Source organism: Zonotrichia albicollis, chromosome 31 (assembly GCF_047830755.1).
Source record: "Zonotrichia albicollis isolate bZonAlb1 chromosome 31, bZonAlb1.hap1, whole genome shotgun sequence".
Lineage (NCBI taxonomy): Eukaryota > Metazoa > Chordata > Aves > Passeriformes > Passerellidae > Zonotrichia > Zonotrichia albicollis.
This window is the reverse complement of record NC_133849.1, coordinates 3,625,336-3,650,316: the sequence shown is the minus strand read 5'-3', so window position 1 is coordinate 3,650,316 and position 24,981 is coordinate 3,625,336. Positions and strand designations below refer to the sequence as shown.

The window sequence follows — 24,981 nt, the reverse complement described above, 5'->3', positions numbered from 1 at the left end:
GTAACCTTTGGTGGTCCCCATGGGAGACCCCACATCTGCTTTACAACCACTGTGAGGGACGGACTGAGATGGGAGAAGCCTCTCCCTCAAGGGCTGAGACAGGAGACCCCCATGTGGAGAAGCTCCCCCTCCTCCCAAGGGCTGGGACTGAAACCCCCAACCAGGGGAGGTGTGGGGAGGCGAGCTGACCAAAGCCAGATGTTTGCCTGCAGCTGTGGCCATTGGACCAAGGAGACAATGGCTCTCACTCACGGCTGAGAACATGGACTGTTTGTACCCTTCTGCAATATCTTTTTTTTCCCCCAGAAATTACAACAGAGTATTCCTTACTACTTTTGATTCAATTTCAAGAGTCATCCCCTTACCCCATTTAAAAAGACAATAATAGGAGTTTGAATTGATCAGAATCTTTGAGATCTCCCCTGACATGACATCTCCCGAGCAAACTCTGTTGACTGAAGACTTCAAAGGATTTCATCTCTCTACATTTGGTAGCTCTATACCTTCCTTTCTCTTCCTCTTTTTTCTTATACTTCCCCTTTTCCCCAGTTCCCCCTAGCACATTTTGCTGTGGTCAATCAATAAAGACGCATTGGTTTTTGATTATTACCGCAAATCCCCTGTGCCATGTCAGGTTTTTTTGCACTCTAAGATCAATTCACGAATCATCACAAACCCATTCGTAAGGACGGGTTGTGACATTAAATTGGTGTCATGGACAGGATTCTGACAGACAGAGGGGTTTGCAGGGCTGTGTGCAGTCTGTACCAGGGGAAGGAAGTTTCACAGCACAGGGCGTGTGATTTGAATTTCTTGCAATCTGCACACGCACAAGTGAAAAGCAATCCCCATACTCTGCTGAGGGTTCTGTCTCCAGAATTTCACAAATGATCTCTCCGTGCCAAAGGGGGAACTGTTTCTGTTGTGTTGGTGTGCATCTGCACTATCTGGGAAGGAAGAGAGAATTTGAAGAAATTAAGCAAGGGCCTCCCAGGCAGATCTGTCCCTTCACCTACCCAGGGAAGTGAGGGGAAACACAGCAAGAGCTGTGTGGTTGTGTAACTTACTGTGGTGGTTTGACCAGGAAGGAGTGGGAATTCTGGGAAGCTGTGGTCAAACCAATGAAGGTTTTGGGTTTGAGACTGGCACCCGGTGTAGCCAGTGGGGTTTGGACACACCTCCGAGAATACACAGGGGTTAAAAGCAGGGCACTGCCCTTGGCACTCTCTTTGGGACGTCGCGGCGAAGAGTTCAGATCTCTCCCCCGTCCAGCCCAGCCGCTGCTGCTGGGCGGGGGAGGGGCAGCCATGCGGTAGGCCCGGGGCCTGGACAGAGATGGGGGTGAGAAAGCTCTCAAGGATGGAAGGGTGGGGGAGCCCCAAGAGACATCGGGCAGTCATCCCCCCCCCGGAGGGAGAGAGAGGAGAGCCGGCGTCTGAATGTGATAGCAGCCGCCCAGGAGGAGAAAGGGGAGGGAAGAGTGCAGCCTGGCCGGTGGAGCAGCAGCACCTGTGGGAGTACCAGCATTCTACCAGCATTCTGAGATAGACAGAGACTGAAAACTTTTAACCCTTTCTTTCATGATTGGGGCCTTGCAAAAATGCTAATCCTCCTCGAAGCTGAATAAGAAGGGAGATAAGAGATGAGATGAGACAAGGACCTGGCCCGAAGAACGTGGAGATGATTGAATGGGGAGAGATGATTTGGAGTGGCCTTTTGGCTGGACTTTTCTTGTGGCCATGGACTCAGTTGTTCCTGTGACACAGACTGCATTTAGGGGGAGGCAGTGCCTCAAAACCAGGAGGGTTCATTCGTGAGGACCCCCCGGCCCCAGGGGGTTGGAAAAATATGGGGGGGACAGATGTCCCAAAGCAGAGACTGTGCCTTTTTGGAGTGAGACAAGGCATCCTTGAAAGACAACCCTAAAAGCAGCTCTGGTCCATGCCGTCAGTGGTGAGAGCACTGGGCATGGAAGGAAGATGTCACAAGCGGCAAAAGGACTTTTTTCCGGGCGGTGCCGAAGTGACAGGGAAGCACACGAGGTTTCAGTGTGTTTCCAGGAGAAGCCTATGGAACAAGAAGGACTCCTTTCCTCTTCATGAACTGCAGTTTGAGTATACTAAAGTGTGGGGCCAAGGCTGGGCAGTTGATTTGGGAGAATGTATCGGATTGGGAAAGTCAGGGAGTGGGGAGGAGGAAAGTTTTTTTCTAAGGTTTTCAATTTCTTTTTTTCTTTTCCTTATAGTCTTTCCCTATTTTCCTGTAGTTTAAGTAATAAAGTGTTCTTTATGTTTAAGTTAGAGCCTGTTTTGCTTATTCCTGGTCACATCTCACAGCAGACACCAGGGTGAGGCATTTTCATGGGGGGGCACTGGCTCTGTGCCAGGCTCAAACCATGACACTTACATCAGTATTTCCCTGTCGAAGTTTTTGAGCCCCTTTACAAAATAACTGTTTTGTGGGTGTGGGTGTGGGGGTGTGTGTGCATCTGGACTGTCTGGGAAGGAACGGGCAACCTAAAGAAACTAAGCAGGGCCTCCCAGGCAGATTCTGTCTCTTCACCCACCCAGGGAAGCAAAGGGGAACACAGCAAAGCTGTGTGATTGTGTAACTTAAGTTTGCACCTCCCTGTTGTGGTTTTGGTCCCTTCACAAAATGACTCAAAACCTCAGTGCAAAAGGTAAAGCTGAATTTTATGCTCTGCTTGCTAAATACAATGCCATATCTTCTCCATGAGAAGAAGAATGGGCAAACTGCAATTGGTTTAATTTAGAAAATATTATTGATAGAATATGTTCTTTGCAACATTAAACCTGGGCAAAAATAAAACCCTCCACTGCTCAGTTTTGGGAGGTTGGCTCACAGCAGCCATAGAAACTCGCTTTAAGTCAAGAAGTGAGGAAAATGCTACAATAAACTCCCTTCAAAATCCAGTTGAAGTTTTGCAAAAGCAATTTGATGAAGAAAGAAAATAAAATAATTTATTACGGGCTGCCTTGAGAAAGGAACATGTTAAAAATTCACAGAACGCTGATTCCTCACAAGAGACAGAGGAGAAGGAAACTCCTCACTCACATTAATCAAAATTACCCTCAAACAGAATTAGCTCTGATGAAAAATTGGGGGGAACACTGTTGTTACAATAACACAAAACCTCTAATTAAAACAGAATGCAGCTATATCAATAATGAGGATTTGACCTGCATGTAACCACCAAAGAAATCCCGTACACTGCCACTGAATTAACAAAACTTGCAAAGCAGTACGGGTTTCTCCCCCACAAATCCAAAACAGAACACAAATGCCAAGCGTCTCTCACCGGGGGAGATCAGATTCTCTTGTCAGAACAAGCAGCCGGTGGGTGCTGGGGACATGGGGTGTGCTTAACAACGGGAGACAGACGCATCCCATGGTCCCTGACTCAGAGTGCAGCTCATTGGGCAGGGCCTCAACCCCTTGGAAAGGGGAGACCTTTTAACCAGAGCTGGTACCCCCGGCCACCCCTGGAAAACATTCACAAAGCTGCTTGCTTGCAAATGATGCATGAAAGAAAATCAATTACAAGCTATGAGTTACCAATGCAATCACCTGTAAAGACTGAAATTACGGCTCCTTTAATTCTAGGGCTTTCAGAAACACTTAAACCTACAACCACTCTCCTTCAAAAAACCATAGTAGCTGTATCTCCTGTAGAAACACCAGATAGATTTCTTAGTAACCATAATGACCCATTTGTTCCCCTTTAGGACTTGCTGAGCAAAGGGGTGAAATGGGATTGGACTCCTTCTCAGGAGGCAGCATTGCAATTGCTGATTTTTGAAGCAACATCTCACCAAGCACTGGGCCCTGTCCATCCCACAGATCCCTTTCAGGTGGAATGGGGATTTGCCTCCTCTGGGCTGTCAGCGCACATTTGGCAGCGGGGTCCTGAGGGTCCGACAAGGCCTGTTGGTTTCTATTCCTGTGGCTTCAAAGATGCTGAGAAAAGATACACTACCTGGGAAAAAGGATTGTTTGTGGTTAGCTTAGCTCTCATAGGAGTGGAAAAAATCTTAGCAATACAAGAAACTGAGAGCTTGGATAGCAGCCAAGACAAAATTGCCTCTGTGATTAAAGCAAACCCTCCTTTCTCCTCTGCTTCTGCTAACAGAGAGGGACAAGGCAGTGCTCACGCTGAGGAACTGTTTACTTTCTGGAGTATTTTCCAGCGTGAGGGACAGAATTCTTTTCTTGTCTGTATTTACACCGAGTCCTCTGCTGTGTTCATATTTGGGTTGGTCCAGGCTGATGCTTTTAAAAGAGCTACAGGAGATAATTCTGTTAAAGTAATGCAAAGATGGTTTGCAATTTTCCTAAAACCACAGGAAATTCAATCTGATAATGTTTCTCACTTACTGTCAAAAGTGTGCAGGATTGAGCAGAAGGTGAAAAGATTAAATGGACTTCTCACACCTCTTACCATAGATGGGGGGTAAATGGGTGCTCCAAAATCACTGCTTTTTGCCCGACAGCCCCAAGCATAATTCCTTCACTATGGGGACCAGATGATTTCAAGAACCCAGCACATCACCCTGGACAACCTGTTTCGGTGGAGCCCCTGCTGCTGTAGGGGAAGTACCACTGCTGTTCAAAATGTCTCTGACAATTCCATTGTTCTAACTTTTCTGCCTCTTCGTGGCAGAGTCTGTTGTGTTTACTTTTACAGAAGAACTCTGAGGGACATGAAGACCTGATAAACCATGATAACACTAGAGATGGACAACAGAAATCATCTTTCCCTTCCCTTTATGGTAACACCAGGTGATGATTTTACACGTAACACGTAAATTAATTGAACTTGAATAAATTGGCTGCCACATCCAGAGATTTGACCAAATTACAGCAACCATAGAAGTCATCCTTACTGGCATTGGGAATCAGTGCTTGCCATCAAACATTTTACCAAATTGGGAGAAAGTAAATGTAAATGATCACAAATTGGTAATTGATGCACTTGGTTCTACACAAAACAACGTTTCTTTGGCTCTCAGCTGTATCCAGGCACAATTGTTGATGCAGTCTGTTGCTGCCTCAATTATAAGAGCAGGTGAAGAAGGCACTTTTCCCACTAAAATTTGGAAAATAATTTGGGACAATGCCACTTACTTTGAAAGAGAATTCCAATCCTGGTGGAACTTAGTGAATTTTACTATGACCCCATTGCAAATACAGCCAGTTTTTGTGTTAACCATACACAATGCCTCAGAGCATTTGATTTTCCCTGTTATAGCATTAGAACTGAATTACGACAAAGCTGTTCTCTATCCCATAGAGAATGGGACTGTCAAATCAGTGAGAAATGGCAAACTGTCAATTTAGAATCTTGTATTGTCCGAGAACAACAAGGGCTCATCTGTGAAATCAATGCAATCAGAGCTCAAGACATTTGTTTAGACACAGAGCAAAATATGTGTCATTTTGAAATTTGTCCTAACAAGACTTCTGAAACAGTCCTTATATACATAGGCAATAGATGTGCATGCTTTAGAACCATTTGTGATTTTGTATTCGTAGAGAATCTTTCCAATTTCTGTGCTTGTAACTTTACCAAGATTACAGGATGTGATTTCTCTTATGAAGCTCCACTTACCTCTCACTACCTGTTGCAATCTAACTACACACTGATTCACAAACTGATGCCTACTCCTATTGGGATGAATCTCACTTTGGTAAGACAACTGCTGCTCCATCGAGACTTGGTGGAAATCCTGGAGAAGATTCAGAAAAATGGACAGAAAACCCTGGTGACTGTTCATCACAATGTGAGACAGATACATCGTGTCATGGAAAGAGTGGAGGAAGATGCCGAGCACAGGTGGTGGGATACTCTTTTAGGTGATCTCCTACTGCCACGGGTGCCCTGAACAGTGTGTGCCATGCCATTGTTATCCTTTTGACTCTACTTCTGTTTGGTTTTATTTTATCAGCAGTCCCATCATTATGAATTGGAGCATAAAACAGCTGACAAGATTGATGTCTATAGTTAATGCACACAACTTGGCTGATGTCCTCTACACTATGGACATCCCCAAGATTTTGACACAAAGCAATTATGAATGAAGCCTATGTGTTTTGGAATAATTCCCTATTTCCATTTATGATTTTGTGGGAATTACGTTAGATTTTTAGTGAATTGTCTTAGAAAATCTTTTTTTAAGTTAATGCTTGTATTAATATGTGTTGATTGCTTTTGCTTTTGATTATTTGTGACTGGTTTAAACCATTTAAATATTGTTTCAAAATAATATAGTTTTAATTAATCAGCCATTTGTGAAAATTATTATGATAATCAATATTATGTTTGTTTATTGTTTTCCTTTCCCTCTCCTTCTCCTATCCTTTTTTTTCCCTCTCTCACTCTTTTTCCTCTCTTTCCATGTTCCCTATTTTTCCGGGTTATACTACCAACATACTGCGAGTTCTGCAGACTCATCAATGATGCTCCAGAGTTCTGCTGATGAAGATCCCTCAAGACAATTGTGAGTCACGGGGTCGTGTGAGAGTCTGTCTGAATTTTCCCTCATCTGCCTCATGATCGTCATTGGGGGACCACTGAAGAGAAGACCCCCCCTGTCTGAAATCTCTGGCTCCAAGGGAGAAAGTCATGTGCCTGAGACCTGAGAGCGCAGCTAAGCCATTGTTCTCACAGGTGTTGTTTGCTGTGTGCTGCACTGAGCCCAAGGAGAAGAAGGGACACCGTGCCCTTTGTGCAACAACAGCCTTGGGAGCTGTCCCACCTCTCGGCCTGGCTGGACTTCTCCTGAGTTTCAGGTGGGCCCCCCACAGAAGACCCTCACCTGTTTTACAACCACCGGGACAGACAGACTGAGATGGAAGGAGCCTCTCCATCAAGGACTGAGACATGGAACCCCCATGTGAAAAGGCCCCTCTGCTCCTTCCAAGGACTGGGACTGAAACCCCCAGCCCGGCGCAGGTGTGTGGGGGAGGCAAGCTGACCAAAGCGAGATGTTTGCCTGCAGGTTGTGACCGCTGCACCAAGAAGACAATGGCTCTCGGTTACTGCTGAGAGCATGGACTACCTGTTACATCTATTCCTTATTTTATCTGTTTCCTCATCCTCGCAATTTCCAATAGAGTTATCATAATAAGAACCTCTGAGTTAGCGAGAGACTAAAACCCCCTCAAGTTCCCTCCAGACACTCCCCAAATTCCCCCCAAACCTCCTCAAGACCCCTCCCCAAATTCCCCTCACGACCCCTCCAGGACCCCTCACCTGTCCCTGCGCCTCCTCAGCAGCTCCCGGAGCCCCCCGTCCTCTCCCAGCGCCTCCCCCGCTCTCTCCAGCGCCTCCCGCAGCACCCGCCCGAGCCCGGGGCGGCTCCCGGGGGTCCCTGAGGGGGTCCCGGGGGGCGGGGGGGGGGAGGGGGCGCCCGCTCCATGCCCGGGCCCGGGGTCAGGGGGCGCTGCTTCAGGCTCGGCTCTGATTGGCTGGAGCAGCGCGGGGAGGGCGGGAGTTGGTGAGGGGAGTTTGCCGGTGATTGGTTGGTTTCGTAGACGGCGCGGTGATTGACAGTAGATGGGTGGGGGAGGCAGGCTTTGCCGAGGGGTAGCGCGCGGTGATTGGTTGGATAGAGGCAAAGAAGGCGGGAGTTGCACAGGGACGACACCCGGTGATTGGTTCGCTCAGCCCAAGAGAGGTGGGAGTAGCTGAGGGGATGCGTGCAGTGATTGGTTGGTTTGGGGCGGCGTGCGCTGTGATTCATTAATTTGGGAGATGAAGCGTAGTGATTGGATGCTTTGCAGCGGGGCACGTCGCTATTGGCTGGGAAATGCCCAGCATTTTTTAGGGAACACACCCAGTTTTTTGGGGGAAAACTCTCGGATTTTTTAGGAAAAATTCCCGTTTTTTGCAGCAGACACATTCCCGGATTTTTTGAATCCACGTGACCCCAAATAACCCAAATAACCCCAAAATACTAGAAATAAACCCCAAAGAACCCAAAAAAACCCCAAACTAATCAAGATAATCCTAAAAAACCAAAAAAGTTAACCTAACCCCAAAAGTTCCCAAATGATTTCAAGTACACCTAAAAAAAAACTCATATACACCAACATAAACCCCTAGAACCCCTAATGATTCCAAATAAACCCACATAAACCCAAAGAATCCCAAACAAACACAAATACTTCCAAATACACACAAATAATTCCAAATAAACAGAAATAAACCAAGTAAAAACCAAGATAAACCCCAAATAGTCCATAAATATCCCCAAAGAAACCCAAATAATCCGAAATAAACCCCAGCTCCTCCCGTCTTCACCCCAAACCAGATCCCGACCAATCGGAACGCGCGGCACTGATGACGTTCCACTCGCTGGGCACAAACTCAGAGCACTGGCCCCGCTCAGCGATTTTCAGCCAATCAGCGTCCGGCCCGACTCTGACTCCTCACTTGCCAGCCACACACCAAGGCCTCTCACTGCGGTAAATACTCAGAGACAGCGCAGGGTAATTTCCAGCCAATCAAAACGTGTCTCGCTGACGACTCATCAGTTGCGAGGAGCAGAATTTGGGGAGGGGGGAAGGTGACCCTGGGCTTGGGATGGGGACCCCAAATTAATCCAAAACGGGGTCGGGAGCCTAAATCGGAGAAGGAGGGCCCTGGAGTCCCCAAAACCAAACACGGGAGAGGGGATTGGGGGAACGATCGGAAAGGGGAGAGTAGGGAAAAGAGGGGGGTGGGAGACCAAAATTGAGCTGGGAGATGGGACCCCCAAATTGAGGTGGGAGGGGGATTGGACACCCAAATTGAGGTAGGAGGGGAATGGGACCCCCAAATTAAGCTGGGAGGGGTATGGGATCCCAAAACTGAGCTGGGAGGAGGATGGGAAACCCCAAATTGAGCTGGGAGGGGGGTTGGACCCCCAGACAGGATGAAGCCAATTTTGTTCCTGGAATATGTAAAGTACTTTATGGATATGCAAAAAGTCTAGGAATATGCAACAGGCTGATGTAACAGGAGACAAGGACAATTAGACAAAGGTTGTTATGGCCACCAAGACCCCCCAGTTATTTTCAGGGAAACTCCTTAATTAATCTGGTTTTAATTACACCAGCATGTTGCATATTCAGAGACCCTCACACATATCTAAAAACTAATTTACATATTTTAGGAAGTATTTCACATGGCCCATCCTTGGCGGTGTCTCCCCATTTCAGGAGCCTCCACTGAAATAGAAAATGTAAACCCCCCCCTCCCTTTGATGATGATGATGATGATACTTATTAGTAGTAATAATAATAACAATAAACAACTATAAAAATAATAATTAATTTTGAAATTGAGGAGCTCTCAGGCAAAGATATGGGAGTAGAAATAACAGTTCTTTATTAGGAAAAATTAAAAATACAAATGCAGTAGCACAAACAAAAACAACAGTGACAGAGTGTCATGGTTTGACACTGGCATAATGCCAGTGCCCCTATGAAAATACCCTCTACCTGGTTTCTACTGTGAGATGTGACCAGGAATAAGGAAAGCAGGCTCCCACTTAGAAATAAAGAAGAATTTATTAACTAAACGACAAGGAGAAAAAAAGAAACACACAAGGAAAATGAAAATTTCACAAATACATCTGCCCCTCCTCCCCACCAACTCTCTATTACAATACAATACATTCCCCAAATCACCAACTCTCGGTCCTGCACCACCCTTCAAACAATCAATCTTCAGTTCATCAAGAGGAGTGGAGTCCTTCTTGTGCCATGGTGACCTCTTCCTTTCATGTCCAGTGCTCTCACCACTGAATACGGACCAGAGCTGCTTCCAGGGTCATCTTTTAAGGATGCCTTGTCTCACTCCAAAAAGGGAACAATCTCTCATTAGGGACACCTGCCCCTCCCAAATTATTGCCCCTGGGGCCGAGGGGCACCAACACTGAACCCTCTTGGGTGCAGGGCATTGCCCCCCCTGGATACAGTCTCTATATCACAAGGAAACATGGTTCTGTCCATGGCTACACAAAAAGAGTCCAGCAAAGCAGCCACTCCATCATCTCTTCCACCCGAGTTCTTCTCTATTCTTTTCATATCTCTCCCTTGCTCAGACCTTCAACACTTGCTCAGTTCCCTCTTCATCTTCCACTCCATCTCCCCTCCAGGAAAGGTCAATGCTCTGCAATGTTTTCATTGTCCACAAAGGGGCTAACAGCTCCTGCAAGCAGCCAGACACGCGGGCAGGCTGTGCTGACAACACATGATATCAAATTTCAAGATAACAGTCCCTGGCAGGGTTATCTCTCTCTCTCTCTCTCTCTCTCTCTCTCTCTCTCTCTCCCTCTCCCTCTCTCTCTCTCCCTCTCCCTTCTCTCCGAGGGGAGCGGGGAAGGCGGGGGGGGGGGCAGGAAATACCTCTCGGTACTTCTTCCATTCTTCCACCCTTGGGCCAGGCCTACCTCCCATCACTGTCCCAGGCCCGGCCACCTCACGGCCGCGTGGCTCCCCCTCCCCCTGCCAAGCCAGCAGCCGGGACGGGGGAAGAGATCCAAACCCTTTTCCCACCGGAAATCCAAAGAGAGCCTCCCAGGGGAGAGCTCTGCTTTAAACCCCTGTGTTCTCGGAGGCGGATCCAATGTCCCAGTGGCCAAACCAGCTGCCAATATTAAAGTCTGAGCACCTATTGTTTGACCACAACATCCTAGACAACCTATTTCCTGTCAAATCACCACACAGAGTCAGAATACTCTGAAAATCCATGAAAAAGGTTGATCCTCTGGGAATCCAGTGGGAAAAGCTGAAATTTTGTGAATCCAGTGGGAAAAAGGGGTGATCCTCTGGGAATCCAGAAGAAAAAGCTGAAATTTTTGGAACCCAGTGGAAAAAAAGGCTGACCACATGGGAACACAGAGGGAAAGGGCTGATCCTTTGGGAATCCATTTCTTACCCCCCAAAGACAGGGCACAGGCAGGGCCGTGGAGTTTTTATAGGGTATCCAAAGGGTGGAATTAGGGTTGGGGTCAGGAGAGGAGTTCTTAGCAACACAAGAAGGGTGAGATCAAATTCCTGCCTCTTAGCAACAGCAGCACTCCACACAGAACGTGTCTCTAAATACTAAATTCCCCCTAAAAAAATTGAGAAATTATGGAACTTCAGATATATTCAATCCGGTTCCTTCATTTAACCCAGTTTTGGGTGTTTTTAAAGGATGAAGAAGAAGCTAAGGAAAATTAAGGCCAAACAAAAAGGCGAAGCAGCCAGGTGTGTTCCCAACATGGATCTCAGGGAATGTGAGTGACCAGGGCTGTGCCCAAAGTGCCTCCTCCAGTGGGGGATGGAGCTGGAGCAGCGCACGAAGCTCTGCCCGCACTCGGGGCACTCACAGGGCTTCCCTTAGTGGTGCCTCCGTTGGTGTCGGGTCAAGTTAGAGCTGTCAGAGAAGTTCTTCCCACACTGGGGACACTCGTAGGGCCTCTCCCCAGTGTGGATGCGCTGGTGGATGACGAGGGTGGAGTTGCGCTTGAATCCCTTCCCGCAGTCGGGACAGCGGAAGGGCCTCTCCTCTGTGTGAATCCGATAGTGCCGGAGGAGATCGGAGCTGGTCGGAAACCTCTTCCTGCATTTATCACACTCGTAGGGCCTCTCCCCAGTGTGGATGCGCCGGTGGGTGATGAGGTGGGAGTTGCGCTTGAATCCCTTCCCACAGTCGGGGCATTGGAAGGGCCTCTCCTCTCTGTGACTCTGATAGTGCCGGAGGAGATTGGAGCAGGTCTTAAACCCCTTCCCACACTTGGAACACTCATGGGGCCTCTCCGTAGTGTGGGTCCTCTGGTGCCTGATCAGGTGGGAGCTCTGGCTGAAGCACATCCCACACTCGGAACACTTGAGCGGCCTTCCGCCAGTGTGGATACTCTGGTGCTGGTACAGGATGGAGCTCTGGCTGAAGCTCTTCCCACACTCCCCACACTCGTAGGGCTTCTCCCCAGTGTGGATCCTCTGGTGCACATTCAGGCGGCACTTCCACCTGAAGCTCTTCCCACACTCCTTGCACGTGTGGGGCTTCTCCGCATCATGGAGCTGCTCATGGAGCACCAGCTCCGAGCTCTGGCTCCATCTCCGGCCGCCTTCCCGGCCCAGGCTGGCTCTTTCCCCCTCAGATCCCCGCCGGCTGCGTTTGCAGCCCCTCCTCGTGTGGCATCTCTGGAGCTTTTCCTCCCCGTTGGCTTCCTGCGCCGTGGAGCCGCTCAAAACGGCCTCTTCCACCAGGTTCTGCCGTGGGCATTTGTCCTCCCTGCTCTCCATGCTCAGCTCCTGCTCTGGGGGAGGAAGGACAAGGACAGGATGGGATTTGCCTCCGTGCCACAGGCAAGGGCAAGGAGATCCCCCAGGGCTGAGCTGCAGCCGTGCTGGGCTGGGAGATGGAGCAGCACAGAGGGGAAAGGGGCACTGACTTCCTCCTCACCTGCCTCAGTGTCCCGGGGCATCTTCCTCTTCCTCGCAGCCTCCCAGGGTTGGCAATGGGCAATCCTGGTTTGGGGAAAACAAGGGATGAGAGCGTTTGTAGGAGTGTCGGGGGGTAGGACGGTCGGGACGGACGGAGACCAGAGAGCTCTGCAGCCAGGGCGTGGAACTTGCGGTTTATTGCAAAGGGCCTGGGTGCAGGGCCCTGCTTGGAGCTGCCAGGCACAGCTCGGAGCAGGCCCGAGAGAAGAGAGGGGTAGAGAGGATGAGAGGGTAAGAGAGTAAGAGGAGAGGAGCGTAAGAGAGTAAGGGTCCCGTTACAATACAATAAATTTTCTTCTGTGTTGAATATTCTATTTCTCACTAACCAATCTAGTACAAGATACAAATCCTATAGCATTTATATACAGCCTGTAAGAATCATTAAATCACCACACTGTGTTACAGTTTAAACCCTAAAAACTCCTCTTTGGACCCTTTCTGCTGAGCTAGTAGGGTCTGGATCTGTCTGCAAGCTGAGGGAATTGTTTCATCAAAAGGGGATTACCTTCAATTGGGCCACACCATTGTTTTCCAGTTGTTCACTAACTGAGGTATCTCAGAGCTTGCTTTCATTTCAATCTTCCTTATACTTTCTATATTCTCAAAATCTTTTGCAAGGCAATCATATTTATAAGGCTTTCCTATTTCATCATCCCCAACACACATTGAGTTTGCAGGTCCCTCTGCCCAAGTCCATCTCTGCAATCACTGGTCACCTGGGCTCCACAAAAACATCCCAAACACCAAGATTCAGCCCTGAAAAAGCCTCCACGGAGATCCCCGTCCTTGGTCCCTCCCCTCTGATGTTCAGAGGTTCTCCACTGTCCCAGCTGTTGGGGTCACGCTTGGATTGGGGTCCCCCTTCTCCTCGGTGCCCGCCCTGCCCAGGCTGCTGGCAGTCCCAGCAATGCCAAAAGCTCCCCCCGCTTCGCTCTCCCCATTTCGGGATGCCGGGGCTGTTTGGGCTCCCGGGCTCCCTTCTCCCCTCATTCTCTGCTCGGGGCTGCAGCGGCTCCAAGGAGTCCCCCCTGCCCCTCTCCAGGGTCTTCAGGCTCCCGCCAATGGCGGCGCTCCCCCCTCTCTGGGCTCCCCACTTTGGGCTCCTGTGGGACACAGGGCTCTGCTCCTCCAGGCTGCCTCTGCCGGCAGCCGCCACCGCCACCCCCCGATGTCCCCCCAAGGGGCCTTTTCTGCTCAGCCTTGGACTTCTTCATTCTCCAAACATCCACAAAAACCCCAACCCAGGGACCCCCCAGGATATCCAGGCCGAGCTCCCCCTCCCCGCTCACCAGCACGATGGGGGGGCGATGATCCCACAGGTGGGGGCTGCGAATTCAGGCAGGGATCAGCGTGGTTCCCTCAGCTCAGCCTCGATCTGCCTTTGTCCCTCCTCTTCCTCTTCCTCCCGCTCCTCCTTTTCCGTTCCCCCTCCTCCTCTTCCTCTGTCTTATCCCCACCTCCTTCTCCTCTTACATCTCCCCCTCCCCCTGCTCCTCCACCCTAACCCCACCTCCTCCTCCCTCTTCATCCCTGCCCTTCCCTCCCTCCTCCTCCTCCCCCTGCAGCAGCCACACCCTCGGTGCCCCGTTCCCGCAGCCCTCGCAGCCGCGGCAGGAGCGGGGATGGAGCCGGGACAGGTCGGGATGGGCAGCGCGGGGCTCTCGGCTGCTCCAGCCGCTGCGGGCGGGGGGAACCCGGCCCGGGCCAAAGGAGAGGCAAACTGGGCAAACTGGGGGTGGATCACAAAGTTAAGGATGCAGCAGAAAATGGAGCTGAAAGAGTTATGTTAACATTAACTCCAAACGATGAAAAAATGGATATTCCAAAGTTTACGGAAGCAGAGAAAAAAGAATTAAACAAGACAGGAAGGGAACAATACAAATCAGGGAAATTGAAACTTCTTGATAGAAGACAATTTCTTAATAAAATGTGCTTCTAAGAAAATACTAGAAGACATGCATCAGAAAACCATTGGGGTACTCGTACTTTGTGCGATCATTTTTTAAGGAACTATGGGTGCACTGGGATTTTGGGAGTTGCAAAGGAAGTAACTGAAAGATGCTTAATTTGCCATATGATAAAGAAAAAGGTGAAGAGGAAAACAATATTAGAAGTCATGAGGGAGTTCATCGACCATTTCGAAGTATCCAAGAAGAAGTTTAGATTTGTTAGGCTCTGGATTTATTTGTAAAATACTCCATTTAATCTAGAAGAGAATATGCCATATGTTAGACAGAGGATTTTAGAAGAATAAAAATCTTTAAAGTATCACAAAGACCCGAGAAAAAACAAGAAAATAAAAAGGGAAATGAAAGGGAAGGGAACAAGAGGAAAACTCAGAAAGAGAGTGGGATCCTCTGCAGCTCTTGCCCCCTCCGTTCGCGGCCCAGGCGCCTGTCCCGGGTCCCGGCTCGCTGCCCGCCTCAGCTCCGCCTGCCCCGCTTTCCATCCCAGGTGCGGCCTCACTGCCCAGGGCAGCTCCACCTGCCCCGGCGCTCTCGCTCAATTTGTGTGCCCTGCTCCCACTGCCTGGCCCGCGGCCGCTCTGCCGCCCATGCTGGGCAAGATGGGGGTTGCTCTGTCCTGCCGCCTGCTCCGAGCTCACCGCGCCCACCGCACCCAGGGGGGGTCCCAGCCATCCCATCCCCGCCTGCCCTGCCCGTGCCACCTGCGCTGGGCACCGCCGCTGCTGCCGGGCTCTCCCACCTGCCTTTGCTCTGCCGGGAGCTGCCGGATCAGCCACCATCAGCCATCTGGGGGCTGCCCACGCTCCGCCTCGGGCTCCACGGGAAGATCCCCCTCTGCCGATTCCGGCAGCAGCAGACCCTGCCCACACTCCCACCGAGCCTCGGCGGGATATCCTCCCCTGACCCTGTCCTGCTCTGAGTTACATCCCCTTCGTAAGCACAGCTCCGGCTGTTCAGGGAAACTCTCTCTCTCTACAGGAAGCACCTTACAGAAACACTAGGAGCTCAGTTAAAAGGCAGCCCTCTTCAAATTCTTTCCCGAAACACGGGAAAAAGGCTATAGAAAGGAAAAAAGTGAAAGAGTTAGATGAAGGGATTGCTCTATTTCCGTTCAGAGAGGTTCTCATGGGAGGGATGCGCTGCCCCGCCCCGCGGGAGCCACCAGCGCCCCTGCCGGCCGTGCCCGGAACTGCACCCAAGGGGAAAGCGCCGCAGCCCAAAGGCCGGGACTGGCTCCGGGCTCTGTTTGCTGTCAGTGCCGCAGCTGTTGCTGTTTGTTTGCTTTATTATACACACTAGTAAAGAACTCTTATTCCAATTCCCATATCTTTGCCTGAGAGCCCCTTCATTTCACTATTCTAAAATCTAAGAAGGAGGGGGTTTGCATTCTCCATTCCAAGAGAGGCTTTTTCTGCCTTCCCGAGCAGACACCTCTCTTGTAAAGCAAGACAAGCACCCACAGGCACTGAGGGGGCTGCAGGAGGGGCACAAGAAGGCCCTGCAGCACTTGGGCACAAAGGCACAGCAGGTGAGTGCAAGAAGGGAGCAGCAAAAGGCCAAGCTGAAGGCAAAGGCCAGGGCACAGTTCCTACAGCCCCTGAGGGATCAACCCCAGGGCCCAAGGGGGCCCCAGCACCCAGGGCACGGCTCGGCCACAAGCACCTGGCAGAGGCATTGCCCTCCTCGGCAGGGGAGAGCCCACCCAAACAGCCCCTGGCAAGGAACCAGGGCTCCAGCTGCAGGGCACAAGGACACTGCAAGCACAGACAGCAGCACCCTCAGCACCAGCAAGTCCACCCCTTGATGGACATGGATTGCCAGGGCTGTCACAGCTCCCATCACACCAGGGACCCTCCACACTGCAGCCCTTGAGAACATTCAGGTGGGTCTGCATTGAGAGGAGGCCTTTTCTGATGCACACAGGGGCCTCTCAATCCACTCTGAATCTTAGACCTGAAGGGGAAAATAGTAAAGGAATATTTTAATTTTTGAGGGAATATATGGGAAAGATGAGCAGGTATGATTTGTTCAACCACTATTAGAAGCTGTGGGGGATAGGTTTGAAATAAATGAATTGCTTTTTCTTCCTCCTGTGATTGTAATTAAATAGGAAGGAATTTGAGAGCCGGATTTAATACTGTAAAAGGGATACAAAGGCCAGTTCTGTTCTACCTTTGTGCTAAAATCTGACAAGGCCCATGCTGAAGTGAACCCCAAAGCGTGGGCAGCCTCAGGGAAAGAGGGAAAATTAGATATGGAGCCTCTACAAATAACTGTAAAGCAACCAGGACAAGAAATACCCTGTTCCAAGAGAGGGAAGGAAGGGCTCACAGCCTGGTATTGAATCCCTGCTAAAGGCAGGGCTTTTGGAGCCAGGGGTATCTCCCTACAACACTCCTATCCTGCCAGTGAAGAAACTGGATGGATGGACAGGAGGAGAAATCACAGAATTTTAAAGTGTTAAATGAAGATTAACTAAGGAGGCTGGCCTGGGCCTTCCAGACAGGGTAAAAGAATTTGAATTATAGGTGGATGCTAAACAGGGTCTTTCCAGAGGAATTCTTGTGCTAAAATGTTTAACCTTATATAAGATCTCCTAGAGTTCAAGTCTGGCATAAAGTTTAAGCTCTGACAGCCAAGAGAGCCTCTAAATGGATGAGCAGGGCTCGGTTATTACAGTATGAAACTTGTTCAATGGCACAGGAGGATTTAGAACTGATGACAGGGCAAGGGTTTAACCCAGCCTCCTGTTTGAACAGCCAGGAGAGGGGCTGGCAAGGAACCCAGGACTGCACTCAAGGGACACAGCTCCAGATCCAGGCTGGGACAGATTGATGATGGGACATTCCCTGGCCTGAGGGAGGACATGTGTTTGTGGATGGCTCTGCAAGGGCAGCAGAAGAGAAAAGAGCTACAAGACAGGCTGTTATTAAGGAAGGGCAATCAGACACTGCGCAGGTCACTGCCCCATGCTCAGCTCAACCCGCGCAGCTGTGGGTGCTTGTGAGAGCCTGGCATGGAAATGCCCTGAGCAGGAAGGCTTCAATATCTTCTGCTGACACCATGGCACCTAACAGGGGGGCAAAAGCAATTCTCACTGCTTCAGCAACCACTGGAGCAGATATCAAGGCATATTCTCCCACAGCAAGCTGGGCTGGCACACAGCCTGCCCTGGCACTTTGCTGCTGCCAACACCCAGCCAGGACATCGGCTCCTGCCTAAGGAGTGCAAAGCAGCACCACTGGTGGCCAAGGGGCCCATGCCAAGTGTCCCTGAGGCCAGAAACAGCCACCAGCACAGCTCAACACGGGGGGACCCCTCAGCCTGGCCTCAAGGGCTCTGAAGCCCCGGAGATTTGCACTTCCCTCCCGCAGCAGGAGGATGGGAGGCCGCCCCTGAGCCTGCCCTGAAGGCAACGCAGCAGCAGCCAGGGCTCCACAGCGGGCCAAGCCCCTGTGCCTGCCCACAGATCCTCAGCTGGAATCCTCTGCAATCCTGGCCACCCTCCTCTGCCATCTCCAGCCACCGGGGCCAAGCCTTGCTGCCACTGCTGCAGCTTCAGCGCTGCCTGGGCCTGCACTGCCACAGCTGCTGGGGAACACCAGGGCACAATTCCACTCTGGGGCTCACTGACACCCACACTCTGGGCTGCCAGCCATTGCACTGCTGAAAAATGTACCGAGTTTGGTTCTTTTGAAGCCCCAAAACAGATAGCCTCCAAGAAATAATGAGTTAAAACATGGAATGTGAAGCATTTAAAGAAAGCATAGCATTTAGGAAACACATAGAGCAATAAATCGGCTAAAGCATGGAACACAATGACAAGAAAGAGAGACAGGGATAGGGGAATTGACGAGCTAAGCATGTTCGGAGCCAACAATGTCAAACTGACCCTAAGAGCCTTGCCAGGCCATGGGGACCAAGCCAAGTACACCGGGAATTGGCCATATTAGGATAGAAGTTCAGAAGTTTAAGGAGGAAGACTCATCAGGTGACCCCCGCCCATGATGAAGGCACCCGGAACGACCACCAAAATGATCCTCAAAAGAGATGTCCCCGCCCACGCTCCGCCTGCACCACGCCTCTTATGAATATGCATGCAAAGACATGATTATGTATGTGATATGATGTAACCCTGCACCCAAAAACTGTATAAAAGGCCTGCTTTTGTTACAGGATATTTAGAAATCCCTTTTGTGATTTCTCTGAGCAATAAAATACCTCCTGCCTATGTTGACTTAAGCTGAGTCTCTTAGGCAGTAATTCTCGCCTTTTGGGGCAAAATTCGGCATCACTTTTAAACCTTATTTCTCTACACAGGCTTGGTTTTCTTTGCCTTGGGGAAAGGAATTTTAAAGCTTTTATTTAAGGGGTGTTACACCACTCAATGGAGATGAGTTTAACACCTGAACAGGACTAGGAACAGCACAAAAGACACCCACAGAGATAACGACCAGCAACAAAACATCAACATTGCCCAGCAGCAAACAGCAACCAACAGCTACCCCAGACACTGCCCCGGCAGAGCTGGAGACACCTGGGCTGGAAAAGGCTGAGAAGGAAATCCAGGAGTGTGGAGACCAAATTAACATCCGAGAGGAAGAAATCCGGGTCCAACAGGAAACCAAATACTAAAAACTTACACAACTTGGAAGCAATGAACATTAAAGCAATGGATTTCTATTGGATTGGATGACATAAAGTTTAGGAAAAATCGAGTAAAACTCACACGCCATGGAATGATTTTCTCTGCACAGCCGGGCTAGTTGTGAAAGAAATTATTTCTGTTGCACATCCTGGCCAGAACCAAGGAATGCCTTGACTCTCTAACACTAAACAGATTCTTGGAGAGTTTTTGTTTTCCCTCCAGTTTCAGTGACAAAACGACAACATGAGAAAAATTTTACATAATATTCCCACTTTATATTGTCAGGTAGGTTTGGGACAGAAGTGTAAGAATCAAATTTTGGTCTCGGTTTTTCCACGTTCTCCTTTATGTTGCATTTTGCAAAATCGAAGAGATTTAACTGTAATACTTTGAACATAAATAATTAATACTTTTTTTTAAAAAAGCAGATTCTGGGGGGCCACATGTGACTCACCAGATGACTGCCCTGGAAGAGAAGCTCCATTCCAGGCACCCAGCAGAAGAGCTTTAGAAATGCAAATGAACACTGCTGGGCAAAGTGTGGACAATGCACCTGGGTCTCTTGGCTGGGGCAGGAATTGGGCTCATTCCCTCAGCCCCTCACCCCAAGCTCTGCCTGCTGGCACTGATGGAATTTGCACAGCTCCAGGCAGAGCCCAGGGGGAGGATATCTGACCCTGCAACACAAACGGGTGAAGCAGCAAAGGGAAACAGCACATGGACAATGTTGGGAAAACTTCACTATAAATAACTGGGGGAGAACCATCGCTCTGCCCACTCCAACGTGCTGGCACTGTCTGTGTTATACAGGGTATATTAGAGCACTGGGGATTTTTGCTACCAAATATTCAGGGAAATCAGTTGGGAATCCAAGGATTTGATGATTTACTTAGACAAAAGCAGTCAATTGATGCAGCCCTGGCTGGAGAGAGTGGCCAAAAATGGGGAAAACCTGAAAGGCTACCAGAACAAATCCTACAACACCATGGACCAGGCCCTGGGAACCCGAACCAATTCATATCAGGAGCCACAGAACCCATTTCTCATTTCAATGGCATCATTAGATTACAAGCTGTCCTCCAAATAACCAACCAGACAGCTCCAGCTCCTGACCTTCCTGCTGACAAACCCACTGAAATGAGGAACACAACACTTCACAATGGGATGGGATCAGATTATCTCTTAGCAGAAAAAAGAGGAGTTTGTGGAAAATTAAATGACTCAAACTGCTGTTGGCAAATAGATGACAAAAGAAAAGTGGTGAAAAAAAAAAAAAAACACAAGAAACAAAAAAGCAGCTCGAAAACGTGGAAAGGATCGGAATGGCACACGGTTTTCTGGCTCCCTGGCAGACCATGTGTTAAACGAATGCTGTTTCTCCTCGGATGTGCTACAACAACTCTCATCTTTTTACCATGCTCCACACCTTGAGAGTGCAGCTCATTCAGCAGCTGAGCGAGGGGCCAGGGACTCGACGATAAGGAAGTAACGGGCGAAACCACCAGCTTCAATAAACGTTATTAATTAACATGGATTGCTGCTCACAGAAAGTCCCGCTAAATTCCTGAAATTCCAGAAGAACAAGGATTTAACAGAGCCGTGAATATCGGCTGTTTTACAAAAGTGGGGGTGCATATTAACGAAGACATGCAGTTGGCGGATCAGGAGGTCTGAACCTTCCAAGCACCTCAGCCAGTGGGCAAAGGGAGAGGGAGATGAGCCCGGAAAAATGAGAATACAAAGGAGGCTGCGAACTACAACAATGGCAGAGAGCTCACGGCAAATGCCCCACGGCCTCTCCCTCTGCCCAGCAATAAAGTCACTTTTACAGGACTCCTCTGTCTCCTCTGGGCACACAAACCTCCGGCCACGGGAATTTCCCCGCCCAGCCCCGGGCACGGGGCAGCCCCCTCTGTCCCAGCCACAGCAACCGGGCCGAGCCAGCGCTGCTCCGGCAGCGGCTCCTGCCGAGGCAGCGGCCGCAAGGAGACCGCGGGCAGCCGCTCCCGCAGCGCCCTCACGCCAGCGGCAACACGGGCCGGACACGGCACAACGAACCCGCCAGAGCCCCCTGCCGCTCCCGAGGCCCGCAGCCAGCCCCGAGCGCCCGCACAACCCAGCGTGGCTCCCACCTGCGCTGCGGCCGCCTCCGAGCTCCGCCGCCGCCTCCGAGCTCCGCCGCCGCCTCACCGCGTTCCGCCGCCGCCGCTGCTCTCGGAACCGCACACACGACAATGGCGCCGCTGCCCAGCCACGGCCGGCCTCAGCCCGCCACCGGGGCCCTGCTCCGCCCCGCTCCCACCAATCGGCGCGCCACGACCGCGACTGACGGCACCATCGCCAAATCGCTGCCAGGGGCGGGCTCTGCAGCCGGCACAGCCCCGCCCCGCACTCTCAGGGCCCCCCGGGCTGCGTGAGGGCAGAGCCGGAGCTGAGGAACAGCCCTGGAACGGGCCCGGGCCCTGAGGGGGATTGAGCTGAAAACACAAACAAACTTCTCAGCAGCTCCCGCCGGGCTTTCCCGGCACTGCGGCTTCGGTTGCTCCGGCTCAGAGGGAAGCCTTGGAGCCTCACTTCTCCGACTCCTAATTAGGAGCATCAGTGCATTGCTTTGATTTCCCCCAAAAAGGGAAAACCGCCCCAAACCCCTGTGGATGAGTCGAGGAGGGGAGAGATTTCTGGAAAACCTCCCAAAACTCAGAGCAGGATAGTGAGAAGTAAGGGAAGAGCCTTAAATCCAGCTTTCCCCCACGCCTCCCTCCTTCCAGCTGCACCTCCTACCCCGGCAGTGCCGCAGACAGGGAATGGGGCCGGGCTCAGTTCATGCCCCGGGGCTTCTCCCTCTGCTCAGGGACAGGAGTCGTTCCCCTGCTACACCCTGGGCTCTCTCCCACCAGAGACTTCTCCAGGAACTTCTCCAAGCTGAGTCCATCCCACGGGGCACAGCCCCCTCCAAGTGCTGCAGCGTGGGTCACTGTGCCCCAATTTCTCAGTGCTAATCTCAGAGGACTCTCTCGGGATATTATCACTACAGCACTCGCAGCAGAATATACACACGGCATTTAACAGTTCTGAGTAGAAATTAAAGGAACCAACGAGAGCGATAAAGAGTGAGATTCCGATCGCGGCGCTCCGGAGCGGCGGGGCGGGAACGATCCCTGCGCCAGCACCGCCGGCCCCAGGCCAAGCCCAGCCCCGCAATCCAACCCCGCTGCTCACAGCGCCCGCCCTCCCTGGCCCGGGGCACAGCGAGCCCCGCACCCGCTGCGCTCCCGAGCACAAAACGCCCCTTCCCACCGCGCTCACCCGATAAACACAGCGCCCCTGCAGCCGCTCACGCCTCTCTCGCTCCTCCCGAGCTTCTCAGCCTCCCGCACCCTCTGCCCTGCACCTGGGCCCCGCCAGTGCCGCGGGCTGGGGGCAGCAGCTGCACCTTCCTCTGCCTCTGCTCCGGCCCTGCCCAGGTGCCTCGGCTCCCTTCGTGCTCGCCACAAACTGAGGCCTTCACAAGGCTGACCTAGAACAGAGGCCAGACACGGTTACACAATAAAGCAGGCATTTGTTAAAAGGCCTCCGTGGATACACCTTGGGCAGAACAAGAGCCCAGCCCGGGCTACGCCCAAGATGGACCAAAATGGCCACAAAATGGACAGTCGGTCACGAGGTCTGTCACTTTTATAAGTTCTGCTCCATTTGCATGTTGGAGTTAATTGTCCAATTATGTCTTTAGATGATGAAGTCCCATCCTTCTTGTTTTTCTCTCTTCAGTGCCCGTTGTTTATGCTCTTGGGCCTGAGGTTTGGATTATTTGTCCTTGGGCTCCCAGCTAGAGCAGGAATTGTTTTGTCTCCCTGCTCTGTGAACAGAGCTCAGCATCCCTTAATATGAAGCCCAGACCCAGAGAGTAAAGCAGCACAGAATCTGAAAAACAGAAAAGCCAAAACCTGAGGCATCAAATCCATGAGACCCCCCCCTCACACTCACCACGCCTCCCCCTCAGCACCATCTGGACACCGCCCATTGATTGGAGCCCCCAGAACACCCCCAGGCCCTCCCCCCTCAGCCCCCCTGAACCCCTGGCCCGTGTTCTCACCTGGGAAACCCCACATCTTTGGGAATTCTCAACTGGGAAGACCCAAATCCCTAGAAACCTCACCTGGAATCCCCAAAACCTCCCCTGGGACCTCCAAACCTCACCTGGGACCCCCTCAAAACCATTCCACGATCCCCCAACCCTCCCAGGAACACCCAAAACCCCCCAGAAGCCCCCAAACTCCACCTGGGATCCCCCAAAACCCCCAAAACACTGGTGACAGTGGAACAGAACTGGTGGCACTGGGTTGGTGACACTGGAATGGAACTGAGGACACTGCGTTGGTGGCACTGGGGTGGTGGCACTGGGACAGCCTGGGGGACACTGGGGTGGTGACAGTGGGATAGAACTGGTGGCACTGGGGTGGAATCGGTGACACTGGGCTGGTGACACTGGGGCATCCCTGGTGGCACTGGGCTGATGGGACTGAGACAGGAGCACTGGGCTGGAACTGGGGACAGTGGGAGGGAACTGGTGGCACAGGGACAGGGATACTGGGACAGGACTGGGGACACTGGGAGGGAACACTGGGATGGGGACATTAGGAAGGGATTGGGGACACTGGGCTGGTGGCACAGGGGTGGAACTGGTGACACCAGAACACAACTGGTGACACTGGAATGGAGACACTGGGACACAACTGTGACATTGTGACAGGGACACTGGGACAGGATGAGGGGCACTTGGATGAGACTGGAGACACTGGGCTGAAACTGATGGCACTGGGCTGGTGACATTGGTATGGGGACAACGGGGTGGTGGCACTGGGAGCACTGGGCTGGTGGCATTTGACAGGACTGGGGACACTGGGCTGGAACTGGGTTGGTGACACCGAGCGGTGGCATTGGGTGATGACAGTGGAACAGAACTGGTGGCACTGGAATTGAACTGGGTACACTGAGGTGGTGACAGTGGGGCAGCCCTGGGGACACTGGGCTGGTGGCACTGGACTGCTGGCACTGGGATGGAAGTGGGGACACCAGGACAGGACTGGTGGCAGTGGCACAGGGACACTGGCATTGAACTGGTGCCACTGGACAGGTGGCAGTGCCTTGTCCCTGGTGGCACCTGTGCGGTGTCCCCATGACCCTGCAGTGTCCCTGGGCTTGGCCCGCACTGCCCTGGGCGTGGCTGAGGACGGTGTCAGTCTCTGTCCGAAGTTTCTCTCATCTGCCTCAGGATCGTTGTGAGAAGGACAGAAACTGGGACCACAGAAAAAGACCCTGGTTGGAATCCTGGTCTTGCTCAGGAGAGTTGTTCACCAAGACCCTGAGGCCTGAGCAAAGCCCTTGGCTTGCCCAGCTGTTGTTTGCAGGTGTGTTTGTTTCCATGGAAGACTGAACCTAATGAAAAGGAGAAGGGGGACACCTTGCCCTTTTCTTCCCTTGCACCCGCTTCACAACAATGGCCCTGGAATTTCCCCACCTCTCGGCCTGGCTGGACTTTTCTGGGGTTATTTTGGTGGTCCTCACGGAAAACCGCAAATCTGCTTCACGACCACCGTGAGGCACGGACTGAGATGGGAGAAGCCTCTCCCTCAAGGGCTGAGACATGAGACCCCCATGTGGAGAAGCTCCCCCTCCTCCCAAGGGCTGGGACTGAAACCCCCAACCCGGGGAGGTGTGGGGAGGCGAGCTGACCAAAGCCAGATGTTTGCCTGCAGCTGTGGCCATTGGACCAAGGAGACAATGGCTCTCACCCACTGCTGAGAACATGGACTGTTTGTACACTTCTGCAATACCTTTTCTTTTTCCCCAAAAATTACAACAGAG

The 24,981-nt window shown here is 51.4% G+C and overlaps 1 protein-coding gene across 1 annotated transcript in view; it reads right to left on the bottom strand.

The window, feature by feature from the left end:
- Window positions 1-9,368: 9,368 nt before the first annotated feature.
- Window positions 9,369-24,981, bottom strand: part of LOC141725814 (uncharacterized) — a 101,525-nt gene continuing 85,912 nt past the window's right edge. Inside the window, exon 3 of the mRNA XM_074529871.1 lies at window positions 9,369-11,992. Coding sequence (XP_074385972.1) covers window positions 11,392-11,992 — 601 coding nt within the window. The 3' untranslated portion in view covers window positions 9,369-11,391. The remainder of the gene's footprint in view (window positions 11,993-24,981) is intronic.